This window comes from Pangasianodon hypophthalmus, chromosome 11 (assembly GCF_027358585.1).
Source record: "Pangasianodon hypophthalmus isolate fPanHyp1 chromosome 11, fPanHyp1.pri, whole genome shotgun sequence".
Taxonomy (NCBI): Eukaryota; Metazoa; Chordata; class Actinopteri; order Siluriformes; family Pangasiidae; genus Pangasianodon; species Pangasianodon hypophthalmus.
In genome coordinates, this window is record NC_069720.1 from 18,321,865 (window position 1) to 18,344,369 (window position 22,505).

Sequence of the window (22,505 nt, forward strand, 5' to 3'; positions counted from 1 at the left end):
ACATTACCATCACCACTCTTTTTTTAAAAAAAAAGGGTTTCTTGCAGATTCTTTGGATGGTTAACTGTCCTAAATTATTGTCCTAAATTTAAATTCCTGGAACCTTTTCCCAAACCAAAGAGCCCATTAAGATGCTGCCTTGTATGTAGGAGTGTACATAATGTATATCATTTTGCACAACAAAGTCACCTAAATGTATTTTTTCATTATAGATTTCCTATAAACTTATCTGGCATTTTGACCACACACACACACACACACACACACCACACAGATTCCCCCTACACAATACTATACAGTTACTTTTTCTGGTTTCTATTTGTCTGAATAACTGGACAAAATCTGAATATCTAGTCAGAGACAGACAGTATATTGTGTTTATATAAGACACACTCAAAGACACTTTAATGGACTCTCAGCTTTATGTCCATTCCCACCTGATGGCCTGCTGGGACAGATTTGTGTGCACTAGGGCAGTTAGGGGAGCAGTACAGCCTCCATGCTCCTGATGGCTCCCCTCAGCAATAACATGATTTACTCTCTATGTGTTTCCATTTACCACAATACACTATTGGTGAAAGATGTTCAATTTAGCACCCTCAAGGTTTCTTCGGATTGTTCCTCCCGGGGATCCCTTAAATATTTAATGTGTAACTCTACAAGAGAGGGCTTCAGAAAAGTTTATTTTAGAAAGCTAGAACCATTAACCATCTAAAGAAAAAAAATTAACATTTTGAAGAAACAATAGCTTCATCAGTTATCTTTGCTTCTGAAAGTGTTCTTCAAAACTCATGTTTGAAGCATAAGCGTCATTATAAAGTTTGTTAGTGAGCTTTTTTTCTCCCAGTTTCTCCACAATTTGGTCAACTATCATTTCCCACTCACCAGTCAGTTCTCCACTATCATACAAACAACCACGAACCGGCGAGGCTGAAGGATAACACATGCTTCCTTTGAGACACATGAGGCCAGCCAACCACTTTTTTTTTTCGAACTGCTGCTCATGCTGCATCACAGGGCAATGTAACGCACTCGGTAAAAAGTGCTATCTGCTCTTTTCCACATACATGAACTCAAAGATTGGCTAGTGGCTAGACAATACAGTAAACACTGTTTCTGGTGTGTTTGGTGTTTTTGTCATGACCACTGATGGTCTAAAAGACAGGAAAAGACATTTTTATGTTACATGTATGATGTGTGAGAGATAGATAGATAGATAGATAGATAGATAGATAGATAGTATCTATTCTGCATTTACCCCCCCCCCACACACCTGCCTAATATCTGTTGCCCTGTAATTTTTACACTATGCCATGTTCTGCAGGATGTTCTGCTTTGAAGTGCTAATGGTCTCATGAAAGCCCCAATCCCCTTTTTTTTATTCACATTAATCCTTAATGCACTCTCTACTGCTCTCAACACACACACACACACACACACACACATCCAGGTACTGGTTTCTTTCACACTGTCCTGCTGATGAGAGTGGCTCTCAAAGCCACATATTAGCAAGGCTTAACAGTGCCACTTTGTATAGGACGTGGACCTCTGGCAAACAGAAAGGGAGGACTGACTAACAGTGAAGGAGGGCAGGAGCATGGGAGGGAGGGATGTCAGAGACACATTGCTAGGCTGAGGTTATGTGTTTGCAGCCTGTTCCCTAGGGAATCACACACTAGACTGCTGCTCGGAGGCTATCAATCAGACCCCTTTCACCACCTCCTGCGTCCAGCCTGCAGACCCACAGCAATGAAACTGCAGAGTTACACACAACTGAACCCCTTCCTTAGAAATATAGTTGTATGAATTCATAATGACTTTCTCTCCCTGTCCTGTGGACATTTGCAGTCTTGACCCGATGATTAAACAAGGCTTTGAACTTTGCATTCTCCTAGGGGTTACAGAAAATATTTGGAAAACATTGGTGGTTTATGTTGAAATGTTGCGGCAGGAAGACAGATCTTTATTCCTTTCAGTAAGTAAAGTCATACATCACTGATGACACAGGAGAAAAGAAATAGAGGTTTGGTGCCAAGCCTTATAATCCCTCTCCCTGAGGGCTTTAGTTCCAAGCCTAATCGAACTTACATGAACAACATAATCAAGGCCATAAGGGGCATGTGAATATTGTATACGGGTGTATTAGATTAGGAGTGGAACTCTATCAGACTCTATCTCCAGACACAGGGTTAGATTAAGTGTAGCCATCAGCAATGGCTACACTTGAGTAACTACTTCAAAATGTACTTCTGCATAGAAGATAGAAACTAATTCATCACCTCTGTCCTATTTGCTATTCCAGCACTGCCTTCCTTGTACATTGTACTTTCAGACTTGGTAACTGGTTACTGTGTCTAAACTGTACTGAAAATACATGCATCATGTTTAAGTTCCAGAACAAGTTTTTCAAAATAGGTTAGACTTTCTCAAAATTACAACATACACTAATAGTTATATACAATAGCGTAGTGGAGTTACATTAGTGCTACAAGTTGTATGTACTGAAATTGTTTACTCAAGTAAATGTGCAATTACTTATCTAAATAAATACTGTGTTAGGAGTTGTGCTACAACCTTCAGTTCTTCACTCAAGGTAAAGTAAAAAAGTATGACATTTTAAATGGACTTTAAAAGTGAAAGTACAAGAAAGAGCAACAAAAGAAAATGATGTCCACTTTAAACCACACAACGATTTAATTACTGATGGTAAATTAGTTCTACTTCAACTATGGACCACAGTAACGTGAGAAAAATGAGCTAAATCTCAGTCTAAGTCTTAAACAAAGCCAAGAGAAGCTTTGTTCCTAATCTGCCAAATGTTACATAACATGATAATAACTCTAATAATGCAAACTTGCTGACTGCTTATAACTTGCTGTCACAATACAAACTGCCTTGATAAATATAATGTGTATGTAGCAACAGATAGATTACAATGATATGTATTAGGTCTCATTCTCACCGGCACTTCTGTTAAAGTTTAGATTTGTTAAGAATTTAGATCAAATGCTTGAAACTGTCTGAAATTGTCACCTCATGACTTTACAAATATATGATTATGTAGTATGTAAGAGTGAAGAATATTAGGTGAAAGAAAAACTCAAGTAAAGCACAGACACTTGAAAAACAGACTTAGAGTGTCTCATCTCAAAAACACTTCTGATCTTCTTCAGTCTGTGCTGGATATGTTTCTTCCCAGAAGGTAAAAACATTGTACTCATTAAAGAACAAAACTGCTACTAAATTTATTTATTTATTTATTTATTTATTTATTACATGATTCACACTGAGATAAATGGAGACATGTATCCGCTCAAGTTTATGCTTGTGAACCATTGATTTATGATAGTAATTAAGCCCCTAAAATTGCAGCGTGTTTGGCTTTTTTTTTTTTTTTTTTTTAATTGATCATTGTTGTGGAAGTTGCAGCTTGGGGGGGGGTTGAGAAATTTGAAAGAAACTGATTAGTGGATTAACCTTGCTTAGTTTCTGCACCAAAGTAGTGTGAGTTTAAAGTTTAAAAGCAATTTAGAAATCTAAATGTGATCCTTTCAGCCTGAAATTGTGAAAATTGTGAAAAGGAAGTCACAATTACATCAAGGAAATTTAGACCTGCTTACTGCCCCCATTTTTTTTTTCTTGAAGTAAAGAAGTTAGAAATATTTAATGCGATCACAATGAGTGATGTGCAAAACATCCAGGCCATAATTCAAATGGTGCCATGTACGCTGAAATATATCTACATCAACACAAAGATTCAACAATTCAATAGTGGCTGTGATTTTTGCATTCAGATCATCAATGCCTGGACCTTTGTATCAGATTTTGTTTCAGTGAACCACTCAACACATTATGTTTTCTCTTGTGGATTCATTGTGCCTGAAGTGAGAAATTAAGATATTAAAAAGGAAGATGAGAAAACTTGTCCAAACTTAACAAGAAAAATTTCATGTGTTTCTCTGTGAAATGGGACAATCACAGTATTTGCACACTTCCTGTTTGACTTTTTATATTGGATAAAAGTTGTAAAGCTAATTTGCAGGCAGCCTGTATGTCTTCTGAGAGTTTTCTGAGAGTGTAGAAGGAAATGCTCAACTGGAGAGTGATTATAAAACCAATCCAAAACTACAAAAAAGGACCCAACTGAACAATAATAATACAATATTCTGTGCACAGCTGCTTTACATTGACTTCTAGAAATACTAGATAACAAACAAGCAAATGTTTCTCCCCCCGATTTTTCTCCCTTATTTAGTCTTGGCAAATTCCCACCCACCAGCCAGCTCTCCCCTATCATACAACAGCTAACAACCCGGCAGGGTGGAGGCTAACACATGCTTCCTCTGAGATATGTGAAGCCGCCAACCACATTTTTCCGAACTGCTGCTTATGCTGCATCATGGAGCAGCATAACACACTCGGAGGACAGCATTATCCACCCTCTTCCCCATACATGAGCTCACTGACACCAAATGATAGGCTAGTGTCGCTGTGATTAATAGGGGAGAGACCGTATGCCATCTCTCCCACCCAGAGAGGAGGCCAATTTTGCTCTTTTGGACTCCCAGCCACAGATGGTAGTGGCATTGTTAGGAAACGATCTTCAGAGGATAGGAGAAAAGCTTTTCTGTTGAAGCACAAGCAAACATGTTAAAGATTACCACAAAAATAATGATTAGGATTGATTAGTGAAACTACGAAAAGGAAGCAGGGTAATCATGAACATGACAAGAGCTAGACTAGACATTAACAGGACTCGGATTCTGAATACAGATGTTTGTGTATATGTCTGAGCTATGGACTGGTATACATGAATCATCACAGAGCATGAGTGCTGTTTTAAGAAATTGCATCAGCTCTTCTGCTCCAAGACAAGGCCTTGAGATGTCTGCTACAAAAAAAGTACAAAAGATATGAAAACAAAAAAAAAGACATTAAACTATAGTGTCTCTGGTTGGAGAAGTTTTTGTTTTTTATTCCCATGGCTTTTTTATAAATGCTGCATTTGAAGCAGAGGTCCTTCTCAGCCAAGACAAGAAAATAGGACTGCAAATGGAAGTGAGAAATCAAATCAGAAATTTACACAGAACTGACATATTACATTCTTGTAGAAATAGGCAAAGTTTAAGAAAGGTAGGTAAAGTGTTTTTCTCTGCATGTAATTGGCCGTGATGTGCTTCTACCACTGATTCACACTGCAGGTGGCAGGTATATAGGTGTTTTTCCCCTTAGCCTGCACATATCTTATAGATACTTTGTATATTATAAACATTATTACCACATAATGTTGGTTTTATTTGGAATTCTCAGCACATTCACAGCTCTGATGCCTATTCTGTTTAAAGAGACACTTTCTTTATATAAACAGTCCCTTCTGAAAGTACTGGAATGGCAAGACCAATTCTTTTGTCTTTGCTATACACTGAAGACATTTGGGTTTGAGATCAAAAGATGAATATGAGATGATAGATCAGAATTTCAGCTTTCATTTCCTGATATTTACATCTAGATGTGTTAAACAACTAGAACACGGCACCTTTTGTTTGAATCCACCTATTTGTTTAAGAGCTCAAAAATATCGGAACATGTGACTGACAGGTGATTCTTGTTGCCCAGGTGGGTCCTGTTAGATTGATTATTTAAACAATTAATAGTTATGAATATCTAATTTTGGTTTGAGCCATTTTGAAGCTGAGAAAAGAGAGGACATCTATCGGAGCCATTCCATAAGCAATGGGCATAGCCAATACAACAATTTGCAATGTACTGAAAAAGAAAGAAACCACTGGTGTACCAACAACCAGGCATCAAACAGGTTGGCCAAGGAAAATGACAGTGCTTGATGACAGAAACATTGTGAGAGCTGTCTCACTGAAACATTGTCTGAGAGCCAAAACAACAGTCAGTGGCATCACCAACAACCTCCACAGGGCAGGGATGAAAGTATCACAATCCACTATTTGAAGAAGACTTCGAGAGCAGAAATATAGAGGCCATACCACAAGATGCAAACCATTCATCAGCAGTAAGAATCAGAAGGTCTGATATGAATTCAAAAAAATAAATACAGAGATGATCCAGAAAAGTTCTGGAACCAAGAGTAACCTCTGCCAAAGTGAAGGAAAGGCCAAAGTGTGGAGAAAGAAAGGATCTCATGATCCAAAACATACGAGTTCATTGGTCAAGCACAGTGGAGGTAGTGTCATGGCTTGGGCTTGCAAAGCTGCTTCTGTAATGGGCTCACTAAGCTTTATTGATGATGTAACTCATGATGGTAGCAGCAGAATGAGTTCAGAAGTCTGCAGCAACATTCTGTCTGCCAGTTTACATAGAAATACATCCAATCTAATTGGGAGAAACTTCATCATGCAGTAAAACAACGTCCCAAAACACACTGCCAAAAAATGGAGTTCATCAGTGGAAAAAGTGGAAGGTTTTAGGTTTATGGACAAGTCAATTGCCAGACTTTAACCCAATTGAGCATGCATTTCACCTCCTGAAGAGGTAACTGAAGCGAGAAACCCCCGAAACTAACAACTGAATGAAGCTGTGGTACAAGCCTTGAAAAGCATCACAAAAGAAGAATGCAACAGTTTGGCGATGTCAGTGGGTCGCCTGCTTGACGCAGTTATTGCAAGCAACGGATATGACACAAATATTATGTGCTATTTACTTAAAGACCATCTGATCCAATACTTTTGTTCGTCTAAAAATTGGGTGGTCTGGCACAAAAGGTGCCATGTTCTAGTTGTTTAACACATCTAGATGTAAATATCAGGAAATGAAAGCTGAAATTCTGGTCTAGCATCTCATATTCATCTTTTGATCTCAAAGCCAAATGTCTTCAGTGTATAGCAAAAACAATAGAATGGGCCTTGCCGTTCCAGTACTTTCGGAGGGGACTGTACCTTTTGGACAGAATAAACATACCTACATGTCTACACTCTTTTATTTTGCATACACCGTAACTCACAACCTTTAACTGGCATTATACTTGAATCTCGATTATGCATATGTGTGGTAAGTTTCAGTTTAGTCTTTTGGGAGGGAGACACTGATACATCAGCACTGTTAAATGCTCAATTCACCAGAAAGTGTTGGTTAATTTTTCTATAGCAGCATCTCAGACAGTAGTTCCAGCTGCAAGGTTTATATTAATGTGCTTGTTCTAATAAATTATTGTTTCTATAGAAACAGCTTCCGCAGGGACTTGTATGGCAGACTGTAAACATAAACAGATTATACTTGTTAATATAGTGAAGCTTTCTGTAAGGAAATGTTTATTTAGCATTTATGGAAGGAGTTTCCAGTGTCAGCACTTTGTAACAGTCAGATATAAAGTTGCTTATTTAAGTTTTCCAACACTGAAAAGTCTTCAGGACTGCTTTGTGGTTACATTTTTTTTCTTCTTTAACTGCAAGTGAGAGAAAAAAGTGTAAAGGAATGTTTATAGTTCTTATAATGTAAATGATAAGTAACTTGTTTTATGGACATTCCACAACATTAAACATATTAAAAATATTCATTCATTTGTTTTCAGTAGCCAGTTTATCCTGTTTATCTTACAGCTGATAACTGCTTGTCTCCGGGTGTTTTATTCCTTAGCTGCAAAGTCTAAATAAAAGAATAAGAATATTTATGTAAATATTATCTCCTACTCTTATTTTACATATAGGTTCATTCACACAATTTATTCAGTTGCACACACAAATTAACACTCTCCTTATTTGGGATTTTATTAACCTAAGGCCTTAGTCTTTTACACCATGAAATCAAGCTACACATTAGACTGCATTACATCTAAGCATTTAGTTTCTTGAAACCTCAAATAGTTACAAATCCTAGTTTTGCTTTTCATACTGGTATTCTGAACATGTGTTCCTAACAGGCTGTATTTGATAGGCTAATAATACGAGTTAACAAACAGATGGCAAATTGGAACAAATGCAGTCTTACAGCAGAAAGATGGAAAGTTGCAACATCTCTCATTCCTGTAATGCTGTTTGTGTCAACGCTGTATGGTGGCATTGTAAGTGTGAGTGCTTGGAGTTTTTTTTTTAAGTCAAACAGTAAAAGGGTAAAAAGGTTATGGGTTTGAGCTGTTTCTTGATGGTTAAAGGTGATTATAGCACGCAGTGAGTAAGTGTGGTACAGCGAGAGAAAGAGGCCAGTGAGCCAAATGCTTGTCTTGAAGGACAAGAGCAACAATAATCCCTAGACCAAAGACCTTAACACCATCTCTCTGTGCCTTGTATGGATGCCAGTTTGCAAGCAGTTCTGAGAGACGAGTGGAATGGGATATTCCTGATAGTACAGAACAGGGTCATGTCTCGTTTGCAAACTGACAGCGTTTGAAAGAATGTAAGGTACTGCATCTTGAGGCCATGTCTCCTTATATATCACAGTTCTAAGATCCTTAATAGCTTAACTGGCTAAACTGCTTTACACATGTGAGGTTGATATCTGTACACATCTGTCGCTATTACCACAGTATGAGGGATTCCCAAGTCCAAACGGCACAGATGGCTACCATTTGCCTTTGCAGATGCTGTCTACTTGGCTGATTATAAGTTGTACCTATTTTCATTTAAAGAGGATATAGAGGCCAGATCAGAATTATTGGCACCTGTCATAAAAAATGGATAACACATGCAATGAGTGATATATTGAGTTTATACCCTAAGGGGATGCTATAGTATATAGTTTTATGCTAGCTTTTATGTAAGTGTTTTTGCTTCAAAATGATCTGCTTCCCCTGAAATTAATTTTAAGTGAGAATTTTAGCTGTTACAAATCTTTAAAACGTATTTGTCATGGCTCTGACTGTGCTTTAGGCTTAATGGTATTATTAAATGTTTGTTTTTTGTGTGTGTGTGTGTTGAAAACTGTAGTTTTCCCCATAAAGATCTAAAGATGGTTACATACCACACACACACACACACACACACACACACACACATATATATATATATATATATATATATATATATATATATATATATATATATACAGGATATGTGTGTATTTTTCAGTTTAGCACAATATTCTCCCCTTCTTTTTCATTGCTTTTTATTTTCTCTTGTAAGTTTATCTCCACTCAGTAGATGCCTGTTTTTATCTCTTCAATCTGTCTCTTTTTTCTATATTGCCTTTCTGCATCTACTAGCCAAGACACTTTAGAAGAATGGAAACACCAGCTTACCTCGTGAATAGATAAGATGTTTTCCTTTATGGATAACAGCAGCAGGTCTGCCCATGGTAAGGAAAAAATGATATTGTTTTTTAGCTTGGAAATTTTGTTGTTTTTACTGTATCGGTATGTTGCATGGCCATGTTCTTGTTTTAATATTCAGGCAACCTATACTTAGGGAGATATATTTACACCCTGCATAAAGTAGTTCAACACAGCAAAAACTGACAACCAATTGAGCACTTGGTTCAGGACATTCTTTTTTTTTTTTTTTTTTTTTTTTTTGATATTTTATTATATGTTCTTTGAATCAGGTGTTGTTTCAGGTCATCAAAACTGCCAAAGTCAGTATGTCTTTATTACATGTATTAAATCAAGCCTTTATTAAGTTTTTAACACATTTTTATGGATGGCACAGTGGTGAAGAATGTAGCGTCCTTCCCTCACAGCCCCAGGGTCCCCAGTTCATTCCGGAGCTCAGGTCACTGTCTAGGTTTTATAACTTAGGCTGTAGCCTACATTTTAAAACAATGTAGCCTATTCTAGAGTACCTGTTAACACACATGCAGAGCTAAACTGAGTCATTCACTACATCACTTCATTTTGCCTTTCCCATGGGGCTCACGTAGCTCTCAGCAAGCCCTGGAAGCCTGTCATTAACTAAGCACGCCTGCTTGACTCCCTTGTGAGACCCCGCAAGCCTTTCTTTATCACTGTAAACCCAGCTATGTGTCACCACTTCCAAATGGGATGGATTGACTCAATGAGAAGAGGTGATCACAGGCACGCTTAGGCATCACTTTACATTAACCATGCAATTGTCTTCCTGCCATCAGACAGTGTGTTTGGCCTACGTCTTGAAAGGAAAATGTTGCCTTTTATCTAGTTTCTGAGGAGTTCGGGTGGAGTTCACCTTTGTTTTTATCGATTTCTTCTGACTGCTTTGACAACTGGTGTACATTCTGCTTCTTCTTCTCTCTCTCTCTCTATTTGATCTGTCCATTAGAGATGTGTATAACACTCTGCATGTGTCCAGGCCAAAAACTTGCAAATTGTATAATAAATAATTGTTTTGAAAGCTCCTAGCCTGCTTATCCATGATCAAGTGTTTAAGAAACAATGTGATAGCTCTAGCCATAGATATTCTTCCCCTAATCTACTCAGGAAAGCACACTTTAGAGTCCACTGTTTGATCAATAAACACTGCGAAACATTTGCTGTGGTATAAGAGGAATAAAACACTCCAGAATGTGCTGATATTGAGATAGCGTGTTGAATTAACTCTTAGTGTGCACAATTGGACATATATAAACACTATAGGTGATGATTCAAAACTGGGGATTTTGCTCTGTACTAACTATGGTTGTCATTGTTGATAAACAGATAAGACAAGAGTTTACTGGTACAATATTCATAGTACGGTTCTAGGAATTCAGTACAAATTAAGGAAAAAAAGAAATATTGCATTATATATGCATTATAAGTTGCAGTGCAGTTACTCTGCCAGAGCCTATGTTATAGTCTATTATAACATTAGCACTTACAATGTTCTTATGAGCATATATAACATGTTAAGTAAACTGATATTATGAAATAATGTTTTATGTTTTAAGTGTCATGCATGCAAAAACTAGGTACGTATGAGCCTTTGTAAAAGTTTTTACTAGACCTTATTAGTTAGTATGTATAATATTGTAACATTTAACTTGATGATGCTGGACATAAGTGCAGGTGCTTGGCATAATAGTTATGAGGACAAATCCAACAATCATGGTAAAATCCATTGGGGGAAGGGGGGGGAGGTGTCATTTTAATCCATGATCATAAACAGTAATACAGAACAGTAATACAGATGAGATTCAGAACATGGAAAACAAACTATAAAGCTCAAGGCTCAGAAATGCTTGGAGACTTTGCAATGAGACAAAGGAACAAAAGGAAATAAATAGACCAATTAATTTGATTCAAATAAATTTTATTTGTATAGTGCTTTTAACAATAAACATTGTTACAAAGAAGCTTTACAGGATATAAATTTTAAATTTATCCCTAATGAGCAAGCCAGACACAATGGTGGCAAGAACAAAAACTCCCTAAGATGATATGAGGAGGAAACCTTGAGAGGAACCAGAATCAAAAGGGAACCCATCCTCATAATTAGGGGCTAAACACAGAACAGGTACACAAGGACAAGGGCAGAGACAGGACAAGAACCAAAACAAAGGCACATAGCATCATAAAAACAGAAACACATAGAGGACAAGGAACCAAGTGCAAGTAGCACTTGCCAATTTGGGAATTGGGTCATATGTTTAGAGGGGTAATTTGACAGATATATAACATTATGAATGCCTTTCTAAGGTATTATAAATATCCAACACACAAAAAGAGTTACTGGACAATTTGGCATGACTACCGTACTTTTTTCAACTATGTTGAGTCACTTACAATAAGAGATACAGAATGCTAGAAATACAGAAAGACATATACTCCTACTCTGAAGGTATCACCGCCTTCTCTTTTTGAATGATGACCTTGTTAAATAACAGCAAAGAAAACCAAGTTGCATGCATACATATGTAGCCTGCTTATCCACAGTAAATGAGCACACTTTGTTTTCTAGCCTATTGATTTTTCTGTCCATTGAAGGTCATTAGCTTGGTTATGGGTAGCAAAAAACCTCTTCCATAATGTAATTTATTGTAATGCTCTAAGACTCTTGTAGGGTTTCCAAAGGCTTCTTCCACCTCCCTCTTTTAGAATAATGGCCTTGTATTTCAGCATCAAAAAAGACCTTATTGTATGCATACTCTATGTACATTCCTACCTACAGCGAATGAACAGTATTATCAGATCTACTGATTGTTAGAGATCTTGTTGATTTTCTATATTATAAGGATTAGTTACGTGTTGTAATATGGTGTAGCTTTTGTGCAGTTTTAGTTTGTTAACCCTATAAAACTTGCTTGTACCAATGACAAGACTACCTAGCCTAGGTTAATCTCAACCACTGGCAATGATTTAAAGGGTTTATCTTTAATTTGTTGCTACAGGATGTAAGATTTTGGAATTTCACCTTCTCTGGTAGAAATAAAAAATGCTATTGCAAGATATATTGAAATAAAATTTCATAACATAGGTTCTTCTACCACTGCATGCATTAATCTCATGACTGAGTATGCATACATTCAGATAGAATTTAAGGCTGTGTCCCAAATAACACAATGCAGACTAAGTAGAATGCCTAAATAGTTATCACACCAAAGGTGTAGTGACACACTATTTAGTATGATAGTATGCAGTTTGGGATGCAGCTCATGTATATGTGACTTATGATTGTTCAATATTACAGAAGTGTTAGGAGAATAAAATAACTTTATTGTGCACATTAATGTAACTGTCACAGTTTCCAAATACCAGATGAAAGCACAAAACTTCTCAACAGGAACTTGGCTTTATTTACCACCAACTGGTTAACACTTACTAGACTGCCTGATCAAGCAGAAATGCCCATGCATCGCCAACCTTCTGCAGTGTAATTGTGCTCATATCATAAACAGCACATAACCTATAAAACTATTCACCTAATGTTAGCTAGCTAGTTAAATTATAATCTCTGTTTGAAGGGAATAGGATTGCTCACTCTACTGTAATCTCACACTGCACTGGGTACACGACTGCAGACTGAAGGCATAGACTTACACACTGCTAGCATGCTAACTCTAGCTTGCTAGCTAATATATAGTGTACAGAACAAAACAACACCTTGTCCGATTTAGTGTATATTTTTATTTCCAGAAGTTTTCAAATCTGTGTTTTTTGTTCTCAAGCTTGTCACAAATTTTTGGCACAACCAGATAGTATTAGCACATACAGTAAGCTAAAATCCTTCCCAGAGGATAAAAAGAATTGCTCGAATTGCTAACTCTCATCCGAAAATATCTGAGTTGAGAAAATAGCTAACTATCATCTATTATTCACTAGTTTTTCCCACTCTCCCCTGATTGGCTGTGGCTCCTGCCTATCACTGTGTAGGCAGACTTCTTTCACTTAATATTGAATTTGCAGGTGGAAGAGGATGCAAGTAAGTGGTACAAGATTAATTTTGTGCTATGTGCAAACTTGAAAACACACTTACACCTGGGATGGGACTTTAATTTCAATTAATAGATTAGCTCCAATAAATTTATTATTCATTTTAAAATCAGAGCTTTGGTAGCAGAAGAGCAGTGAGGTCAGCCATTGTTTCTTTTAACTGCAGGATTCCACAAATATCTGTCATCTTTGGCTTTGTGTCCTTAAACACTACAAGCCTCTCCAGGGACTCATGGGTAAAGTAAAGCCTGAACACTTTTTATATGGCGCAGGGTTCATTGCTGCTGGTATTATCATCCATAATAACATTCTGACACAGTTCAATAGCCAGCCAGACAGATTCTGTCAAGTGGCATAGCCTCTGCCTAAGCAACCTCTAGTGACCACCTTCACTGGCAAGAAGGATACACCACCTGTCAATCAAATCTGCTCAACCGCATTTAATTAACTTGCTTAAATGTCAGTAGTGAGGAGTTAGACTTCAACACTTACTCCCTCACATTCACTGTAACAAGAGAACAAACTGCAGAGAACATGAAGCGAACATGAGCTATGTTGACACTAATACAATACATCTAGTTTGACAGGATAATCATTTCAAAACACAGACAACCAAAATCCCCTCACAATTGCCTTGAGACAGGTTTTGTGAAAATGTTTGGTTTTCTTTCTCCGCACGAGCTTGGGGATGCTTTACCATGATATCTATATTTTCCTCAACAACAGATGGCACCAAATGAAAAGTGTGCCATCATGGAAAACTTGGGCCGACAGCAGTCTTTAAGCTCGGCTTGTGTGAGAGCACAGTGCTTCTTCCCTAGGCTGTGGAGTGGGTATCCAACACCAGGGCAAGCTGTTGAGCATGTCGCCCTGCTGTGTGGGCATCAACCCAGACATTTCTGTTTTTCTTCTGTACACCATGCCATGAGCTTCACTATCCTCCATTCTGTTTCGGTTCAAAGCTACAGTGCAGTTTAGACTGATTGAAATTTACTTTTGCTGAATTTGACAGAATTTTAAATGTGGAACACAAAGGTTTTTTTTTTTGTTATTAATATTATGCAATGTCTAGTGATAGGGTAAACAGATGGTCGAGAAGTTGGCCTTGAATTGATGAGCCAAATGTTCTTCACCTTGCTTAACTGGCAGAAATTAAATGAACAATAATGTAGCAAAAATGTAGAAAACTGAATATTTTAAAACTAAATGATAAGTGCAAATGTGTATACATGGTTCACTCTCATAAATAGATTTTGTTTTATGTTTGGCATTTAGAATTGTGAAGAAACTAATTAGGTTGATATGGAGAAGGTCAATCTGTTTTTAATCATAAATAATGTAATTAGCTGAAGAAAAGGATACCTGGTCTTTTTCCAATCTTCAATATTCCAGTTTCGGTGAGCCTGTGCCCACTATAACTTCAGATTTCTGTTGTTGGCTGACTGGAGAGAAAACCAGTGTGGTCTTCTGCTGTTGTAACCCATCTGCCTGAAGGTTCGGCATGTTGTGTTTTGAGATGCTTTTCCGCTCACCATGGATGCAAAGAGTGATTATTTGAATTACTCTAGATTTCCTGTCAGTTGTAACCAGTCTGGCCATTCTGCTTAGACTTCACTCATCAACAGGTCAGTCTGTGTTTTGAATTATTTTGTGTAAACTCTAGAGACTCTATATATCTTACTTATGTGCAGTAGTTTGAATCACCTGTTGACAAAATGAAAAAGACAAAGAAATGTATTTTTTTTAGCAAGATATTTAGGCCTTACTTTGCTGCTGTCTTGAATAATGAGTATTATTTTGTGTAAACAATTGGATAAATGATGTTTGTTAGTGATTTACAAAGAATAACTGCATCAGTTATGTCACAAATTAGGGGAGAAAACAATATAAATAATGCTTTTGCATATGATAATTGTTCTTGATAACCACAACAAGTTCTCAATGAGACTCACAGAAGTGTCATGTCGCCACAGATATACATAATTATTGCCTTAATTAAGGTGAAAACAGTCAAAAACTGTTTCAAATAGCCTGCAACATGAATGCATAATAGTGTAAACATTATTGTGTTCTGTTCATCCAGGAATATGTAAATAAAACCCTTTCTCTCTTATTTTAAACACTATTGACCTCAGAGGTTTGAATGTGCTGTGAATTCTTGATATATAACTAACATTACTGTGGTAATAATGTCACTATTGTGAGAAACCTTCTGAATATTCTGAGACAGTATGGCATATATTTTGACATAATGATCACGTCACTATAAAGAATTAGTAGATTGTATAATTTTGGTCCTCAGCAATAGTACAGCATTTCAGTTGTGTCAATTTCAGTTAAATTCCATGTTAAAATATTAATAGTGAATAAAATCTATATGGCATCAGTTCAAAAGTTGCTGTTCCCGATTTTAAGCATGATCTTTCTGTAACACTTTATATAAATGATAGGGTCTTCATAATCCCTATGAACAGTTTAAGCCTTCATTACATATACATATAAGCATTCCAAAAAAAAAAAATAATAAACAAAAAAACATTTATGTAGATGTGCTGGAGAATTCATGAAAAGCTTATGCCAAAACTCATAAGGTGACATTAGATGTTTTTTTGTAAGTTTTTCTGTACATTCAGTACTGTTCCAACTTCTTGCAAAGGCACATCCAAAGAAATGCTATAAATTAAAGATGTCCTCAAAAATAATTAAATTAAACATTGACATAAAAAAAAAACATTATAAAGAGCAGTAAACAGTAAAAAAAAAAGGCTTTTTAACAATGCATCAGTAGTCCAAGGCGCAATTTGTGCAGTTTTATAAGGAAATTGTAAACTGTCATACTTTCTTTTTTTTTTTTCATGCGAAACAGCAGCCTTCATAATGTTAGTGACTGTTTTGTCTACCGTACATGTTTAAAGATTGGTACTTTTTATCTAGGAAGTTTGTACAGACGTTTGTAGAAGGTATGCGTGGTGCTTCATAACAGTGTTATAAATTTGATTTCCATTTAATTTTGTGAACATTAAAATAATTCATATGTCTCATAAAATGTTAACAATAGCACATCGCTCATAATGAAAATATTATATTCCTACTTTACTGCTACTATACTATTATAATATTCCTAATAGGTTTGTTTTTGTTTTGAGAACACATATAAATTCTGATTTACAGACTCATTGTTAAGATGTGCTGTACATCAGCACAGTGAAACATTCCCTTTGGCAGAATGTCACACTTGGAAAGCTTCTTCAATTACAGCTATGCTGTGTTGCTCTTTTGGAAGAAAAGACCCAGGTGTATAGCTGTTCAGTGATGATGGCGAGTAATAAAAACGCACATGAATAAGACTGAATTGAATTGAATTGTACTGTTGAGGGCTGTATCATATTGGCAGAGGGAAAACGTTAGCAATCTGTTTGATTGGAAGGTTTTGGAGGTTGTTGGATTTCATTCATCTTTGTATTTTATTGTCTTGGAGCAAGGACAGCACAATGCCCTCGTGAGTCTTTGATGATAAAGAAATAAAAAGTAAGGTAAATAGAAACACTCTCTCCTGAACACATTTGGTGTAATAAAAATGTGGATGCTACATGGTCTAATTCTGGATTCTTAAAAAAAAAAAAAAATCTAGGGGTGGAACACAATGCCACTATCTGTATCTGCTCCAATTATTTGTTTCTGTTTCAGATTTAAACCCAAAGTGGGTGTGGCCTAAACAAGAAGGGTTTATTTATGTATGTTTTTATTTATTTATTTATTTATTTTATTAAGCACTGGAAAACACTGGGTGAAAAAAATCTCAGGTAGACAAAAAAGTGCACATCCTATTTGATTCTGTTCATTCTGTAATTTATCTGTTCATTCTGAGTGATGCATTTTTTATTCATTGATACAGTTTATGTCGGTTCATGTTTAATAGTTTAATAGATTATGAAAAAGAGCAATTATACATTGTGTATGTGTAAAAAAAAAAAGCTGAGTGAATAGCTTTACTATTAATTGCTGTACATACCACCTTTGTCCTAGAATAGAATGTTCATTTTGCATAAGTTCAACAAAAAAGTCCATTTTTGTTATGGCTATAAAATATTAAAAAAACGAACATCTCAGTTCCATTATGTATCAAAAGTAGATAAAAATAGATAATTTATTAATGGAAAGATCTGTACTTGTTCTTTACTATGGAATCAGTTGTGGCAATTTTGAAAAAAGTGCAAAGCAAAATTTAAAAAATGCTCTGTAAGATTTTGACGTTTTGAAAATAATGGATCTCTTATCCTATGAGGGCCTTTAATATGAAATCAATTTACTGTGTCATTTTTGAGAAATATGAAAAGTTCTTCAATTACAGCTTTGCTCTGTTGCTCTTTTGAAAGAAAAGACCCAACTGTTCAGTGATAATGGGGAGTAATAAAAGCACACATAAGACTGAATTGAATTGAATTGTACTGTTTTTGTTCTTTATAATTGTTCTGTATTATGAAATATTAACTATGAAACATTTCTGTAATGTGGACTTCACCAGATTTTTTTTTTTATTATTATTATTTTATATTTAAAAACTGGTTATGGTCCTGGTTACAGCAGATATATATATGTGTTTTCAGGGCTTACCTGTTATTAGAAAACACAACTTTTACTGAATAATATAATTCAAATTGTTTTATTTCCCCTAATATTAATATCTTAAAATACCATTAATATGAAGGTCAATAAATATTTATGTTTCTGTGCTTCAGTCACTATATACTATTTGTAAAATCAGAGCAAAGGCCCAGATGCTGTGCTCTGCTGATTTTTGTGCCCCCTTTTTTTTTTTTTTTTTTTTTCTTTTTTAGCAAATTAGTGGGTGAAGCTGCCACCTAGCTGTCCTAAAATAACAGAGTGTGATATTACAAATTTGAAACTTTCCCAACATAAGTTGGAAATTACAATGCTATAGTGCAATTTGTCATAATATCTGCATAATACATGAAGTTACACAGGCACAGCTTTATTTCCATGCTTTATGTTACACTCCATATTGATAATTCACTCTCTCTTCCTGATATCATTTTTAATATAGTGCTTCCACTGAGTGTGAAGACAAATGCATCTAGGGACAGCAGTATTCATCAGTTATGTTAACTGAAGCTTGTCCAAAATCTAAATTACAGAGGTCTGTTTTAAGTCCCAGGCTTCTTGTAGTGGCTCATTGGTGCTATCACATCAACAGAGTGTGTAAATACCTTTAATGAATGCCAGTGTTAAGCAAAAGCCAACAGTGAATCAGTACTGATTCAGCTAATGATGATGAGCCTTGTGCATATTCATCAGGGTTTTGTTAAGTGCCTTATGAGACTGCTTTCAATATGACAGACAGATGTATCAATATGTCTTCTTTCTTCATCCAACCCCACAGGGAATTTGATTCCTTATCCAGACTCAGTGAGAAAGCCCGGGTGAAGTATCTCGCCCAACGCTGGGAGGAGTTTGGACTGAAGAACGTCCAGATAATCAATTACACCGTCCTCATCAGCTCTCCTGGATCCTTACCGAATACCATCACTGATATGGCAAATAAGCAGTGTTTCCTGCCCAGTGGAGCAAGCTGTGACACAAAGACCACCATATCCATTAATGAGTCCTTTGCCTTTGCAGCCTACTCATCTGTGGGAAGTCTAGAGGTACAGAAAAAACACAGTATTACTTGTTTGCTGCTTATAAAGTCCAAGGTCATAGCAAAGTCACACTCAAAGGCCTCAAGTATTTACTGTAAAAACGTGCATTATGGCCTTGCTTGTCCTCTCTACTTCACAGAATGTCAAAGTGCAGCAAATAAGAGAAGTTTAATGGACTTCTCAGGCACTGAATATGTCCTCCAGTTGGAAAGTTAATGCAAAGCCATTATGCTATTCAGTTCACATCACAGGAATGAACGATAGTTACACTATTTTTAGATGATGCGATCTCTTTCTCTGGAGAAGTGAATGAAAATCTCTTAAAGTCTATTAACACCTTTCAAGTCCAGCACGAGACATCTTAAAAGGATTCAATGACGAAAATGATGCATTTAGCAGTAATTCTGACTTATCCTGTCTTTGAAGTCTGTTCGCCAAATAAGGGGTCAGTCATCTATCATTGAGCTGCTGCTTTTCAGAGTGCCCACTGAGGCTTTGATAGAAACCACATTTGCAATATCTAACAATCAGCAGCAAAAAACAAATATAGCTCACTTTGATCGATGAAATGCCTGGGGAGCTTATAGTAATACGACTGAATCCTGCATCCCATCCCTCAGAGGTCACTGAGAATCACACATTATGTCTACTTTATGATTCCATGCCATGCAGCATGTTAAAAATTACCCACATACTGATACAAACATACTGATTGATGTGTTCAAAACTGATGCATGCTTTATTATTATGAATATTATATTCATGGCCACCACTGATATTGATTTTAAGTAGTTATGAGTCTACAAGAGTAGTTTATAAATGACTTATACATGGTCATCAATTATGAACGCTGCAGGTTATAAACTTTAATTTTTTTTAGCCACCTTTTCATCTCCTCCCTAATTTCAATTTTAATCAACTGAATATTTTATGAAAAGTACCTTTTTGATAACTTGTTTTCCCCCTGTGAGGCAGCAAATTGAATCTCAGCTAAGAAGCAACAAATTAAAGAAGTTTAATGAGTTCTAAATAACAGTCACAGACAGAACACATTAGTGTAGTTGAAACAGATAAGACATTAAGATTCTAGTACATTTGATTAAATTCAGATTATTGCAGGTTCATTACCTGCTTATACTTTGGTCACAGCATCACTATTGCTCCAGGACTGGGTTTTTGCTTTTGCAGTATAAATAGATTAACATTACAGATTTAAGGGCACAAAACATTCAATTTTGTAAACACTGGTGTAAATACAATCAGGTCCATATGTATTTGGACAATGACACAGTTTTTGTAATTTTGCCTCTGTACACCACCATAATGGATTTGAAATGAAGAAATCAAGATGTGATTGAAGTGTAGAGTTTCAGCTTTAATTCAAGGGGTATAACAAAAATATTGTGTTAACCGTTTAGGAATTACAGCCATTTTTTTACACAGTCCTTCCATTTACACAGGCTCAAAAGTAATTGGACAAACTAACATAATTATAAATATGAGGATTATTTTTAATATTTGGATGCAAATTCTTGCAGTCAATAACTGCCTGAAATCTGGAACCCATGGACATCACCAAATGCTATTTCCTCCCTTGAGATGCTTTGCCAGGCCTTTACTGCAGCTGCCTTCAGTTTGGTCTTCAGTAACTGAAAATCATGGTCAGTTGGGTTGAGGTCAGATGACTGACCTGGCCATTTAAGAACATTCTTTTCCCAGCTCTTGGGTTGCTTTCGTGGTATGTTTTGGGTCATTATCCATCTGTACTGTGAGTTCTATCAGTCCTATAAGTTTTGCAGCTTTTGACTGAATCTTAGCAGAAAGTACAGCTCTATACACTTCAGAATTCATCCTATTACTTCTATCAGCAGTCACATCATCAATAAACACCAGTGACCCAGTTCCATTGGTAGCCATATATGCCCATGCCATAACACTGCCTTCACCATGTTTGACAGATGATGTGGTATGCTTGGATCATGAGCCCTTCCTTTCCTTCTCCATACTCTTCTCTTCCCATCATTCTGGTTAATCTTGCATCAGAACTGGCCAGGCTTTTTCACGAAGCTTTTTTTTTTTTTTTTTTTTTTTTAGCAAAGTCTAATCTGGCCTTTGTGTTCTTGAGTGTTACCAGTGGTTTGCATCTTGAAGTAAACCGTCTGTATTTACATTCATGAAGGCGTTTCTTGATTGTAGACTTTGACAATGCCTACATCCTTGAGAGTGTTCTTGACTTGGTTAGATGTTGTGAAGGGGTTATTCTTTACTAAGGAAAGAATTCTGCAATCATCCTCTTTAGTTGTCTTCTGCGGTCTCGCTAGTGCATTCATTATTTTTAAGAATGTACCAGATTGTTAATTTGGCCACTCCTAAAGTTTCTGCTATCTCTGATAGGTCTGTTTTGTTATTTTTCAGCCTAATGATGTCCTCCTAAACTTGCATCGACTCCTCTTTGGACCACTTAGTGAGACCCATGAACAGCTAACAAATACAGCACTTTTTCAGCACTTGGAATCAACTCCAGACCTTTTATCTCCTTAATTTGTCATAAAATAAAGAGGAAACGGGCCATATCTGGCCATTAAACTGCTCATCAATCAATTATCAAGGGGTTTAACCAAAATTTTTGTTAAACCCCTTGAACTAAAGCTGAAAGTCTACACTTTCACATTTCACATTTTGAATGCTTCAGTTCAAATCCATTGTGGTGTACAGAGGCGAAATTATGAAAATTGTGTCACTGTCCAAATACTTATGGAGCTGACTGTATATAGTTATTTTCATTCTACAGTAAGTTTGTTTAACTACAGCATACATATGGATTGGGAAAGGATTTGTTTATATGATCAATGAATTAAGTAAAGAATAAAACATGGTGGGACATGCTTCTAGGAAAATAATCAATGACACTGTGGTGTGATGCAGCCTGAAATAAAGCACTGTTGTGTTATTTCCAATAACTTCATGTCCCGTAGTGTTTTATTCCTCATATACCATGGCACTTTTCCAAACCTAACAATTGTTTATTTATTAAAGAACAACATATGATACTTTTATTATGTTCAGGGTTATGTTTAATGTTGTTGAAAAAAATGTTGTTCCTTTTATCACTATAATTATAGCAGCTGTAAACAACCATTAGCTCTCTCTTAAAGTTAATAAGACAAAGAAACACAGCTTGTCAAGTTATCTAGAAACCACAAAGTCAGAAAAGTAACAGCTTTACCTCTGACAATTACAGTACAAAGCACTGACACTGGAGACTCCTTCCAAAAATGCTAAATAAATGCTACTTCATGAAAAATTCATCATAACAATGATTATACAATGTTTTTTTTTTTTTTTTTTTTTTTTTTTACAATCCGTTTTGCAAAGCACTGACACTGGATACTCCTTCCAAACATACTAAATAAATGTCTCCTCAAAAAAAATTAATCATAACAATGATTATACACTTTTTTACATCTGTTTTACATTCTTCCATCTACACAAATAGATAGTCATTCTAATCAATAAAAAAGAGAAAATTCTGTAGCCAAACAAAACGTTGTACTGTATTT

At 36.1% G+C, this 22,505-nt stretch overlaps 1 protein-coding gene across 2 annotated transcripts in view; it reads left to right on the forward strand.

Moving 5' to 3' along the window:
- Positions 1 to 22,505, forward strand: part of LOC113526284 (inactive N-acetylated-alpha-linked acidic dipeptidase-like protein 2) — a 243,522-nt gene that overhangs the window by 97,807 nt on the left and 123,210 nt on the right. For both annotated transcript variants that reach the window (XM_053238111.1, XM_053238112.1), the window contains exon 3: positions 18,687 to 18,951. In XM_053238111.1, coding sequence (XP_053094086.1) covers positions 18,687 to 18,951 — 265 coding nt within the window. The remainder of the gene's footprint in view (positions 1 to 18,686; positions 18,952 to 22,505) is intronic.